Source organism: Mytilus edulis, chromosome 1, assembly GCF_963676685.1.
Source record: "Mytilus edulis chromosome 1, xbMytEdul2.2, whole genome shotgun sequence".
NCBI classification, from domain to species: Eukaryota; Metazoa; Mollusca; class Bivalvia; order Mytilida; family Mytilidae; genus Mytilus; species Mytilus edulis.
In genome coordinates, this window is record NC_092344.1 from 2,998,388 (window position 1) to 3,012,578 (window position 14,191).

The following is a 14,191-nucleotide window of genomic DNA, read 5'->3' on the forward strand; positions in this document are numbered from 1 at the left end:
TTTGCCGAATGCTTTCCTATAAAGTGGAGAACCATTTTTAAATCTCATTGTAATTATTTTAAAGTAGAAAAAGAACATCTTGAGACTGTTAAATATATTTGTTACCTTGGAATAACTATAAATTGTTCAGGAAGTTTAAGTCATTCAAAAAAAAATCTTATGGAAAAAGGAAGAATTAAAAGCTTGGTTTAAAATTAAAAAAACAGTCTCTTTAGATAATTCCTGCAGTATGCTTGAAAAATTATTTGATACTTTAGTTGTTCCAATAACTCTTTATGGAAGTGAAGTTTGGGGTGTAAGCCAAGTGTTCAAAGATTCAGATCCATTTGAACATTTACATATTAAATTTATTAAAGAAATTTTAGGAGTACAGTGCAAAACAACAAATGTAGCCTGTTAAACTGAGACAAACAGAATCCCTTTGTACTTTAAAATTCACCTTTCAGCTATAAAATTTCTAAACCACATTGTAAACTCGCCTAACACTTTAGTCCATAAAATATATAATAATGTAGAGAAAACAAGTAAATGGGTTATTGTAAAAGACTGGTTAAATAAATTAGGTTTTGGTCATCTCACTTTTAATACTTTTAATTTAAAATATCACATAAATAGTATCCAACAAAGAATCTATGACCAGGCTTATCAAATTATGAATTGTTCTATCAATAAATGTGAAAAATTAAATTTCTTTTGTCATACTAAAAGAATTAGAAAAAGGCCCCCATATATTGATATATGTAAATTCAAAACCGACCGATCAGTTTTCAGTAAATTTTAACTAAGTGCCCATTCCCTAGCAATTGAAAGAGGGCGTTATACCAACATTGAAAGAAGTAAACGCATTTGCTGATCCTGTAACAGACAAGAAATTGAGGATGAATACCATTTCTACTCAATCTGTCCATGCTATAAATCATTGAGGGATACTTATATACAAAATATTAATAAAAATCTTAATTTCAATTTTATTAAACTGCAGTCCACTATAACACTAAATCATTTGACTGTACTTTTAAATAGCAGTCTACCAGTCATTATAAAAATCACCATAAAGTATATTAATGATTGTCTTTTATTAAGAACATCTGTATAACTTTTTTTAATATGCAACCTAATTTTTGTTTGTGTTCTTTTTTTTAATTGTTCATGAACATTAACAATGTGTTAACTGTTGATATTTATACCCTTTTTCTTCTTCACTGTGAATACCACTGTCACTCTAATATAATTATAATCAATTTAACTATTGGCAGTTTATTAATTTTGTATGCCATAACCATTTAATGTAAATGTGTTTGTGCGAATAAAATATTGTCTATATATATATATTATCAAAAAAATAATATTTAATATTACAAAATATCATACCATTATAAAATATATGAGAAGAACATGACCCGTATCAGTGGCGGATCCAGAGGGGGGGTTCCGGGGGTCCGCACCCCCCCTTTATTTTGGCCGATCAATGCATTTGAATCGGGACATATGTTTGCACCCCCCCTGCACCCCCCCTTTGCCCTGGGCTAGCACCCCCCCTTTCGAAAATTCCTGCATCCGCCACTGCGTATGACGTACGTATCATAAATGCAAAAACGATATGAGTGAATCAATATTAAACCATGGAAGTAATATTGAATATTTAAATATTACTTCCATGATTAAACCAACATATGCAATCCTTAATGACAAGTAACTATATCCTTTCCGAATAAGTCTGGTTTAAAGGTTTGGTTAGCTTCTGAGGTCTCGGACTAGTGAAATACCTGAACGTATAATATGTCTGCATTTTGGTTATAATTTACGAATGATTTCCTTGTACTATTAATGTTTTGACTAGTTTGTGATTTCGTAAACCCTGCTGTAATAATTTTTCAGTACTGCAGAAATTTCTTTCGTTGAAATCAAATACGTTGTTACATCCACGAGCGAATCGAACAAGTTAAGATATATAAACACCATATAATATATATAAGATGGTGACAAGGGAACGTCACCATCTAAAATGGTAAATTAACAATAAGAAATGAAAATCATAAATTTTGGTACCCGTACTGTACATACTGAAGTCGTTGTTATCATGATTATTGAGAGCAAATATATCATCAATCATCTAAATATTCTAAAAGTGTTTTAAATTTTTGAATCAGATGTTGTATCGATGGGTTTTTGCTGATTTTTGTCATGAATTGTAACTCTTAACAATACAAAAAAACAGGTCCGCAATAAGTGGTGCACAGTTAGTCACCATTCGAATTCCGATAACCTGACGATATACGGAATCTCCATCATGATATATCACTGTAAATCTAAGTGTTAATAAATAGAACACTGCTTGAACGCTTTTTTGTAACACTTTTTGAACGTGTAATGGTGTTCCAAATGTTTACACTAGTGTTCATTAATTGAATGTGTGGTGTTCAGTTTTTAATGCCTTTGTGTTTCATTTTTGAACACTTGATGTTAGAGACCTTAACATTAGTGTTCAACGATTTAACGTGTCCGATTGTTCAAAATCTTAATACGTCGACGCGTTCAACAGCCATGTAACACTTTTTGAACACACTGAACATGTTCAAAACCAGAAATGTTAAGATCCAGAACACCAGATGTTAACATTCAGAACAGTTGACATAGGTGTTCAAAGTGATGGCGTTCAAATGTAGAACATGTTCTATTTTCAAGCGTACATAATGTTCCATAAATACTAAACTTAATTAAACTGTTATAAAAACTATATTGAATCAGGTAAAATATAACAATAAAACATATTTTGACAAGTAATTCTTTATATAATCAAATGAGCATATATGTAAGACATGTAAAAAAAGTACACAAGAATACCTTATGATATCACAAGTAACAGTCAGTGAAATCACATACATAATGTTTTTAAATTGACTTCATATCACAAATAAGTATTTACCACTACATGAAAAGATAGTTGCTACATCATGTGTATCCTAACCGAAAAAGCATGTCAAAGTGATAAGTAGATAGTTTATGATATAGATATTTGTCACAATGAAAGTTTAAAAGTTTGCAAATTCCAAGAGTTCTTGTGCGATCACATACAATGAACGCTCCACTTTTCAGTGCATCTTCACTTAAAGCTATCAACTAAGTGGCATTTTATGTGTTGTTATCACCTTCCAAATGTCAAAGTCATCCACAACAAGTAATGTCTATGAGCCTATATATCCTGCAAAATAAAATTTAAAATTAATAGAAGATAGTTTTTTTTTTATAAAACATCAAATTATGCAATGATTGTTATGCTTTAATTTCGATATATACTAGAGTACAAATTGATATTCTATGGCACTGAAATGCAAGTTTTGACATTATAAATTACAAAAGTCGATTTCTTGACCTAAGGTATACAGATATAGAAATGATACACCCACATAAGCTATTAATACACACATATTGTCATACCTTTTTTGATATCTTTTTTTTTCCAACACTTTATAGCATGCAGAAATGACCTTCGTGGGATTATTGGCTACCAGTTCCTAATTCAAACATTTCAATCTAACGATTCCTGCAAATAAAAAAAAAAACGAATGCATTTTCTAAGTCAACTGAAATGGTGTTCCAAATGTTTACACTAGTGTTCATCAATTGAATGTGTGGTGTTCAGTTTTTAATGCCTTTGTGTTTCACTTTTGAACACTTGATGTTAGAGTTATTTAACACTTAGTGTTCATCATTTGAATATGTGGTGTTCAGTTTTTAATGCCTTTGTGTTTCATTTTTGAACACTTCATGTTAGAGTTCTAAACACTTAGTGTTCATCAAATGAATGTGTGGTGTTCAGTTTTTAATGCCTTTGTGTTTCATTTTTGAACACTTGATGTTAGAGTTCTTAACACTTAGTGTTCAGCGATCTTCAGCTAATATACGTGGATAACTTGGCAACAATCATCATTTATTCTGTATAACAGACAGACGATCACAGACTGGTTATTCATCAGTTTAGGAAATCATTTGTTATGAACGTTTAATCTAAATCCTGTTCTTTAATTCGTCTTTTATTTTGTTGAATATTTGGATATAACAGTTATGAATATTTGACAAATATATATCTGACATGAGAAAATAACAAGGAAGCCATCGAACTACCTATGGAGATTATCCTAACTTGTTACTCACTTCTTTCATGTTCATATGGGATAGAAGTCCCTTCTCCAGTTCTCTTCCTTATGTGTATCCATTCTTCGTTAAACCGCCTAAATCACCAGCCGATATCTGTTTCCGGTATTTGGTACCCTGGTATATTTTTTTTTAACGCGATGTGTTCAAAATTTCGAGCGATTTGAACACTGATTGAACATGTAATGTTAATAAACTGAACGGATCATGAAATAAGATAAACATCGACATATTTTAATTACGATATTATCATAACAGGCCTAATTGATATGCATTATTTTGTCACTTATAAGTAAAACTAGTAATAATAATAAAATAAGTTCATAAACTATACATATATCATGTATATGCCAGCTTGGAAGTTTAATATTTCCCAATTACTTAAATATTAGTAAAAAATTCACAAGATCATCATCCTGCGTATACATTCATATATTTTAAAGAATTTCTTTTTGAATTTGCCAATTAGAAGGATAGAAAATCGGACAAACGACTGTCTTCTTTTTTTTTAATCAGAATTTGAACACTGGTGTTCACTGTGTCTGAACACACATGTAAATAGTTTTAACACAAACGTTAAAACTTTGAACACGTCTCTAAGCATTAACATATGACGTTAAAATATTAAACATTCGGTGTACAGATTTTGAACGCGTCCGGACGCGTCAGGCGTCAGGTATGTTTACAGTATAGCGAACAAACATGTTATCTTTATACCGAAACAATAGCTATTTGACGACAGGTACCATCAGACGAAATCAAACTTGAGTTTAAAGGGGCACTATAGCTACGAGATATGAACAAAATAAGAATGTGATTTCGTTTGGTTCAATCAAAAGTATAAAAGTGCAATAATATAACAATAATTCCTTTTTATCAGCCAATTTGCTGCAATTTTGTCAAAAGAAGCAAAGCCTTAATAAGCAATATAGCTGATGAATAATTCACTCGCAAGTGAATAATTCGCCCTCATTAAATCCATATTCGTTTGACCTCCAATTTAACCCATTACCTATAGCTAGAGCCTGGCTACGCATGCATAAGTCTGTTCAGCCATTAAAAGGAAAAGAACGTCAACATTGAAAGTGAAACAAAGGTGAACTATTTCGTTGACTGACTCGATCCCTATCACCCCCAAAAAATCATTCTTATGCAGACCTGTAAAAACGTTAATTAACTTAATTGTTTAACCTATATCATGAAATCAAGCAGACCTATAAAAATCAAATTGCACGAGGTCGCAATCATGCTATTTATATTTATGTTTATGTTTTCATCAGGTTATGTGACCGTCGGCAGTATTCGGATGTAATCTCGATAGTTAATTAGATAGCGTCTAGACCAAAATACAAACGAAATTCTGATATATATATATAATCGAGTACATGCTTTCACAACTGTTCATTTCAGACTTATTGTAACTTGGATATAGGTTTTTAAGTAATAAATCAAATATCGGAATTTGAGTCAAATCGATGAACAGTAATTTAACAGCTAGTGCCCTTTTAATCCAAAATTCACAATATAGATGTGTGATGAATTCTTAATTCTGTGATTAGATCTTAACAAATTTTAATAGTTTCATGGTTTTTTTTTATTTTACCAAAATATAGATCAAAATAACTTCTACATACATGATATTGACATTTTTTAAACAAGGTTCCAAATTTACAAATATTAAATGTACAGCTACCAAAAACTGTAATGTTTCTAATCTATTATTAGTCAATTAAAATAATTTGTAATTGTTCAAATATAGATATCAGGATATAAGAAGTTGACTAACGAATGACATACAAATGATGACATACACACTAAGATAATCCTCTTAAAGCTATATGTTTGATGCAGGATTTGATTATTTCAAACTACAAAATACGACAATGTATTTGTATACATTTTTGGTCGCGATTTTACTCTTTGGAAACGAAATTCATGGGTCAGGTAAGACAACTTACTGTAACATTTGTCACTGTCGGGAAACAATGTCTTACTCCGTAACCTGAAATGTTATATACGTGTAGACGTAGAACTTCTAAATCTTGTTTTTAAATTCAATGTTATTCATTCATTTTAAATACATAGTGACGTTACGGAGATGAAGGGGCATATCATACAAGTTACTAATCTTTCAGTATAAAATAGAATATATCATATATATAGTATACACACGTGTTTGACTGTCCCTCTAGTATCTTTTGTCCCTCTCTTATAAAAATTAATGTTTCCTCTCCTCATCAATTTATAAACACTTCAGATAACAATAAACAACGAAATACAATACAATTTTCAGTGACTTTAAATCCAATACAATTTTCTGGTCTTTAAATCAACACAATCAGCTTCAACTTATTTTCGACAAATTTTTATTTACTGAAAAGTATACTCATTACTTACCATGATACTATTTTCTTTAAATCGATATTTCAAACAGACACTGAGCTACTATATACAATGCAATTTGTGCATTCATGGGTCTCTTCAGCAATATTATTGTCTCGGTGCTCACTGATGTACCATCATTTAATGTAATACTGACGGAGGTCAAGGTTTCAAATGATGGGTAAAAATCAGACTTCTGAATGGTACATGTTGCCTTTGAGTAAAGCACGTGTTTTTCTAGGGTAAAGACATGTTGGCTCGGAGTCATACTGTTTCCTTATAAGTTTGTTTTCTTCTTGTGTGGTTCTTTTTTGTTGTGAGTTAACACCAATTAAGTATACTGTGTGTTAGTAAGAAATCCTTGCTAGCACGCTAAGAACTTGGAGTAGATTAATGATATACACCTATTAAAAATTATTTACAGAAAATTTAGCCGTTAACAGACCAACAGATATGAGTGAACCTGAACAGGTATATAATCCTGAAATTGTAGTAGACGGGGATACCTATCAAGGGGAATGTATTCAAACGACTACACAAGTTGCTGAAGCTTGGTGGCAAGTTAGACTTAGAGAAGTTTCTGCTATAAACACTCTACACATATTTTACAAGGAAACCGAAACACCATTTGTTCGTAAGTTCATGTATTAACATTCCGAGTCATGGGGAATAGATATGGAGGGACAATTGCATGGAGAATAGATATCATTATTAGTCATATTTGCATGGGGAATAGATGCTGGAAATAACATTTCATAGGGATTAGATATAAGAAATAACATTTACGTGGGAAATATATATATTGGGAGCAATATGTTCTTGGGTAATACGATTGTTATAAAATTAAGGTAGAATTGGTGCGATATAGAGCAATAGTTAGACACCCATCTAATGATGAACACTGCGTGTTGTCTGGCAGTTTGATATCGTTTAGTGATATTTGTTTTCTTTTGGGATTAATGTTCAAATAACTTAAACGCCTCACTCATTTTTATTATCGATATTTACAGAGAAGAGACGATTCGCCGGATTTTCAGTTTATGTTTCCAATGGTACAACAGTTCCATCTGGTGAGAGATGTTATCACCACGGAGGAGACAAATATCCAGAGTTAAACCAAGAAATCCAGTGTAAAGCTGTAGGGAGAATTGTCACCATCATTATACAACGACCACCGGAAGAGGATTTCACCAATTCTCTCTGTGTCTCTAATCATGCTCTTCTGGAACTGTGTGAGGTGGAGGTTAATGGTATGTATAATGCCATTAAATAGTCTTAGATTAAACATGCTTTTGGTGAAATGGTGAAAAAGAAGAAATGGAACAACTTTATCTTTAAAAGCATAAAAAGTCCCTATCGAAAAGTTGGTAAAATAAAGTGGAGTTTGGAGTTTAAATACTATATATGCACAAAATGTTTACTATACTTTCGACAGAAGTTCAGTTTTAGTTTGAAATTACTAATGGTATAAACATTTGGAAACTTTACGTTTTGCATGATAGTCCTTTATTCAATGTATTTACAGATTTTCAGCATAGTAATGATTAAAGAAACCTCTAATGACAATTTCTAAAACTTATAGATGTATATACATAAGGCTCTTGTGGCGAGTTGTCTCATTGACAATTATACCACATCTTCTTTTTTTTATAGGTTTACATACCTCGATCAAAAGAAGTAATGTCGTATTGACAAAACCTGAAATATATATTAACTCAATCGTCTATATAACGAGCTTCATATTACTGAAGTCGAGGTGTATACCCTTGAGCATTACATTTTTTTTCAATGGTGAAATATTAACAAGAGGGTGAAAATGGTTCTCCCTTAATTATTACTCTCCCCTCTATGAAAAAAAGTATAAAGGTTAAATTCATACGTTGGTCATATTTAATACTTCGACCTTTTCTAGACAGGGTTACACCAAGGTTCAAGTTAATGTGAGGGCTGAGCGCTCCCAACCATTTTAACCCGTACATATTTATGCACACCTATCCTAAACCAGAAACCTGGTGTTCATTGGTTTACACTACCAAGATATTTAAATAAAATTGAGAATGGAAATGTGGAATGTGTCAAAGAAACAATAACCCGACCATAGAACCGACAACAGCAGAAGATCACCAACTGGTCTTCAATGCAGCGAGAAATCCCGCACCCAGAGGCGTCCTTCAGCTGGCCCCTTAACAAATATATATACTAGTTCAGTGATAATGAACGCCATACTAAACTCCAAATTGTACAAAAGAAACTAAAATTAAAAATAAAACAAGACTTACAAAGGTCAGAGGCTCCTGACTTGGGACAGGCGCAAAAAATGCGGCGGGGTTAAACATGTTTATGAGATCTCAACATCGGCCCTCCCCCTATATCTCTAGCCAATGTAGAAAAGTAAAAGCATAACAAAACCCCATTTTAGGTATAGATAGAAGGAACTGTTGATGCTATCTTTTATACAAGATATATTCACACACAAAAAAGAATTTCAAAAGCTGTAAATAACGCTCCGGAGTTAGAATATTATTTTAACAGTAAAACGGACATGTCTAAGGCATGTGACTGGTCATACTAAACTAACTAACATATTGTACATTAAGGTTGTGGTGTTGGATTTTACGGAACTGAGTGTACTAGTGAGTGTCCAACAGATTGTGTGGATGGTCAGTGTGACCCGGTAACTGGAGATTGTAGATATGGCTGCGTAGATGGTTACTTTGGACCCAAATGTGAACAAGGTAATATTCTGTACTTTTGATAGTTTGAATTTTGAATTTGCTTTATGGCATATAAATATGCTCTAAATAAAGACCATTGACATATAGTTTATCATGAAAGATAGCATTATATTAGTACATCAACTCCATATCTTTGATCAGTATGTTAACGTTCCCTGTACTGCCATATCCTCTACATGTTATCTGCTCTTTGCTCGGGTTGTTGTCTCTTTCACGTATATATATTCCCCATTTCCCTTATCAATTTTATTTTATATACATCATATATAACACTAACATATAATATCAAAACATATTGAAGTAGAACTTGTTTTCTATATTTCAGACTGTGAGAATGATATCACAGGATGTATAGATGTGTGCCCAGTAAACTGTGCCTCCCAAGCCTGTGATTTATTTGGAGCATGTCGGGAAGGTTGTCAAGCTGGTTGGCAGGGCACTGATTGCACATCACGTAAGCACAATACATGTTATTCCTTGTCAAATTCATTGTATGCCATTATAATTAATAGTAATTCCTGCACGATATTTCAGAACGTTTTCAACGAAAACTGTAGTACATTTTTTAACCATACTTTTAAAACTGGCCTCGCTGAACTGTGTTGACAGCAGCAGGTAGTTCAATCTTGCGAATCTGTTCTTCCAATTATAAACAAATGTCTATAATAAAAGAAAATAATTTAAAAGAATCTTTTAATTACTACCTCCAAGTAATTAACGTATAGCATTTACATTACAGAATGCGGAGCTGGGTTTTACGGAGAAAACTGTGAAACGCGATGTTTTTGTGATCACGGTGCTTGTGACAGCCAGAATGGGAGTTGTCCAGATAGTATGTGTTTAGAGGGTTGGGAACCACCTACTTGTAGCAGAATAGCGTTACAACAGTCTGGCAATGGTGTGCCAGAGGGAATGGTCAACTCATCTACATTTTATGCTGTTACTGCTGTGGCTGTTATCACCAATGCTGTACTTCTTGGGACAGTGGTCAAATTAGCATGCAGGTAAGCATTCATGTATGACAAGTTTTTTTCTTTTAAATAATCGACAGAAGAGTGGCGAAAGACACCAGAGGGACAACTTGTCTATACATTTGATGTGTGATTCTCTCATAAAATATTACAATGATTACCTTTAAACCTACCTTGATTTGATTTTTTATACACTTTCTAGGGCAACCCTGAATTCTTTTGATATCTTTAACACGGAGTACATCACCTCTATATAAGTAAAATTTACTGGAATGAATCAAAGTTCTTAAGTTATAAAGCTAGGTGACTTTTTAAATTGATTTAGATGTTTAATGTTATCCATATTCATAATAACTATATTGTGAACAATACAATACAATACATGTACAATAATGTTATTGACGCCTTGATGTTTATTTTTATTTTCCAGACTAAAGTTATTTAAGAAACTACCAGGAATAAAAGGTATGGCTTACAATGACAGTTTTAACATTTGTTTTTACCAAATTGTCACACATATACATATACATTTCCAATTTGTATCTTTATCATTTTAACCTTCAATATGCTCTATTCTTATCATATTTTATTTTTCGAATTTTTATTTACTATTTTTAAGTGACTGAGTATAAAGAGGTCTATAAATATCACAAAAAGATGGGTAGTGTGAAAAAAAATTAACGTGAACGCTTGGAATACCATGTCAAATTGATTGATTGATTGATTGATTGATGGTTGCTTGAGCGACCCAGTGGCAAATATTGCATGGATGTTCAGAACGATTAGAAAACTGAAATAATGGTACTTCTTTAAAGTGTTCTAGGTAAAACAAGAAACGACTACTGGTTATAAGACTTTTTTATATCATTTTCATATATATTTCTGATATAACAAATATATCTACACCAAAATCTGCTATAGTATACAGTACTTCAAAAATTAAAGAACCTTAGTGAGCACGCTCACATACCCCACGTCCCCACATTGTCATTGGAGAAATTAAATAAGTGTAAGAAAAAAAAATTGTATAAGAAAAAATATTGCATAATAATTTCCTGTCAATATACACATCAACATAGTATGTCCTTATTATCTACAAAATTTCATGAAATTCTGTTGTGTGGTTTCAGAGGAGTTGAGATGACAAACTGTTGCAGAAGTACATTGAAGCAAATAAGTTCAAAGGGGCGTAACTCCTAGAAAAAAAAATTGAATCGTAATTTCCTGTCGATATGCACATCTACATAGTATGTCCTTATTATCTACAAATGTTCATGAAATTCTGTTGTGTGGTTTCAGAGGAGTTGAGATGACAAACTGTTGAAGTAGTACCTTAAAGCAAATAAGTTCAAAGAAATGTAACTCCTAGAAAAAAAATTGAATTGTAATTTCCTGTTGATATGCACATCTACATAGTATGTCCTTATTATCTTAAAAGGTTTCATGAAATTCTGTTGTGTAGTTTCAGAGGAGTTGCGATGACAAACTGTTGCAGTAGTACAATAAAGTAAATAAGTTCAAAGGGGGGCAACTCCTAGAAAAAAATTGAATCGTAATTTCCTGTCGATATGCACAACTACATAGTATGTCCTTTTCATCTGAAAAGGTTTCGTGAAATTCTGTTGTGTGGTTTGAGAGGAGTTGCGATGACAAGAAACAGGACTGACGGATGGACGGACGGACGGACGAGTCAAAAACATTATACCCTCCGCAACTTCGTTGCGTGGGGTATAATTAATATAAGTAAATATTCCCATGTCGTCTCGAGTAAACTTTCCAGTGTTTATGATATCTGCTTTAAATACGAGGAAAATAAAGTTTATTTAAAATATTATGTTATGAATTGGGATAAGGAATTTCCCACCAACATTTGAACACATCAATTTCCTTATACCGACTCGGTACCAAAGTCGACAAGTATGAAGTGGAGGTGTATAATCTATTCTGTTTGATATCAAAATCTTTCCGACCAATCATAAACATGTGCTATAGAAAAATTCAGATTTTTAGGTCAAATAATTTTTATCTTCAGTTATTATCCCTATTTTTACAAGAATATCTAAGGCATTTCGTCAAATTTTTTTTACAGGATTAGAGCCCATTTATATTTTATAACCACATCCATGATTTGACCACTAAGTATTCCAACAAGTAAAATAATTATATATAATAATTGTTGATATTATATAGGGCAAAAGAAAAAGGTTCTATCAGTGTTCAAGAGCAAGAAACAAAGCAACAGTACAGACACACCTAAGACAAAGAATAAACAAAAGCAACTACCATCAAGAAAAGCAGTAAATGACTACACTCCAACTCCCAATAAAGACTACTATCTAGATCCAGTCAACACCAGTTATAATGAAGTTATCGACAGGCAATCAAAGGCTGACATGAATATTTATGAGGGATTAGATGATGAAGATTATTACTCAGTCTCAAAGTAAAATGCCAATCAAATATAAAGACACATGTTTGCATTGAGACATTAAAATAGAAATCAAAAAGTTGTGCTACTCAATAATAAAATGAAAATCATTAAGATGAACTATAATGTCAATTTGAATAGTTTTAATTTGCTAAAATGTTATTGCAAGAAAATAGTATGTAAATGTAATCAACTCAATATCATGTATCTAGAGGTATTAATTCAAAGAGAATCAGTTATAAGTGCTAGTCATACTCCGAAGTGATTTCACTGTGTCTCATACTACTTCCACTTTGGTATCTGTGAATACTTTTCGCTTTTGGATATTCCTTTGTAAATTCGAGTATAGACTGGTGATATGTCCTTCTCTTATACATATTAGTATGTATGCTGATTTTAAGATTGATTTTTGTTCGAAATCAAGTATATAGTTGACATGTTACTTATAGTGACGAAAAAACGGACCTAACAATGAAAAGTTTAAGATGCCAAATGAACCCTGAAAAGGTGGTTAATATCAGATGACCGCCTCTAATGCAGGATGTCGTGGGTTTTATCTCAGTCCAGGTCAAACCAAACACTTCAAAATTGGTATTTGGGAGTAAGAACAAAAATGGTCAGCTTGGAATGGTAGTAATGTGTCCGGTAGGATTTGTGTTCCTGAGGACTTTACCGTGTGAATAAGAAAGTTAAAAATTCAGCTCGATCTGTCAGTTGAATACAAAGCAATGTCTACATTCATATCACGTTTTTAAACTATGTTTTCGTCCTGAATATGCATTTAATTTGACACTGATATAACCATCCGTCAATTAATTCACTTTACCTTTGGAGGAAAATATAGTTTAGCTAGATAAAACCCTTTTTGAACTTTCTACTTTCAAAAATTGAGTCAAACAAGCTGAACAAAAGGCTGACCAACTTCTGGGTGCAGGTAGCAATACTTCATTTAGTTTATTCCTATGCAAAAAGAAAATCCAATATAATATTGCTCTGACGTCTGACAACTTTATTTGTAACTTGCTTGGGTCATGCAAGTCCCAAATGTCTGTCAGAGGTCCGACTAAATAAAGACATAACACTAAACTTAAGGCATTTAAGCATTAGTTTAAAGATATTTATTTATAACTCTTTACACGGGACAGCCATTTATCGTCTCCTTCCCACGGACTATCATCGTTTCCTCGAGACCATATTCGCAAATGGTGTGAAGGAAGAGTCGAAAATTCAGTTCTTGAAATTTGAATCCCAGACGAGAATCGAACCAGGAACCTTTGTGTTAGTAGTCCGATGCACTAACCACTACACCACGGTATTTAAGAATTAACTGGTTGTTAGCTTGAACTATGGCAAATGGTTTTGCAGAGCACTAAGTAAGCTTGATCTTCATTTCCTAGAAGAAGGCTGTTTAATTCCTTAATAGTCATAATACCAAATTATTTGAGTGTATGTCACTCAGTATCTGAAAACTGTGCTGGAGTATAAAACACAACTTTAATAGTACACCAAGAATTGATAGT

At 32.5% G+C, this 14,191-nt stretch overlaps 1 protein-coding gene across 1 annotated transcript; it reads left to right on the top strand.

Moving 5' to 3' along the window:
* The first annotated feature begins 5,962 nt into the window (after window positions 1-5,962).
* LOC139521779 (uncharacterized) lies at window positions 5,963-12,803 on the top strand. The gene is made up of 8 exons (XM_071315400.1): window positions 5,963-6,099; window positions 6,962-7,171; window positions 7,548-7,787; window positions 9,135-9,272; window positions 9,598-9,726; window positions 10,012-10,276; window positions 10,674-10,708; window positions 12,434-12,803. Exons 1-8 carry the CDS (start codon window positions 5,994-5,996, stop codon window positions 12,688-12,690), a joined length of 1,380 nt encoding a protein of 459 aa, XP_071171501.1. The 5' UTR covers window positions 5,963-5,993; the 3' UTR covers window positions 12,691-12,803.
* Window positions 12,804-14,191: the final 1,388 nt, after the last annotated feature.

Bases quoted from the DNA above. Each gene is read 5' to 3' on its own strand.
- LOC139521779 (XM_071315400.1), top strand. From the start codon at position 5,994: ATGTTTGATGCAGGATTTGATTATTTCAAACTACAAAATACGACAATG. The intron at 6,100-6,961 runs GTAAGACAACTT...AATTATTTACAG, and splicing joins AAACGAAATTCATGGGTCAG to AAAATTTAGCCGTTAACAGA. The intron at 7,788-9,134 runs GTATGTATAATG...TTGTACATTAAG, and splicing joins GTGTGAGGTGGAGGTTAATG to GTTGTGGTGTTGGATTTTAC.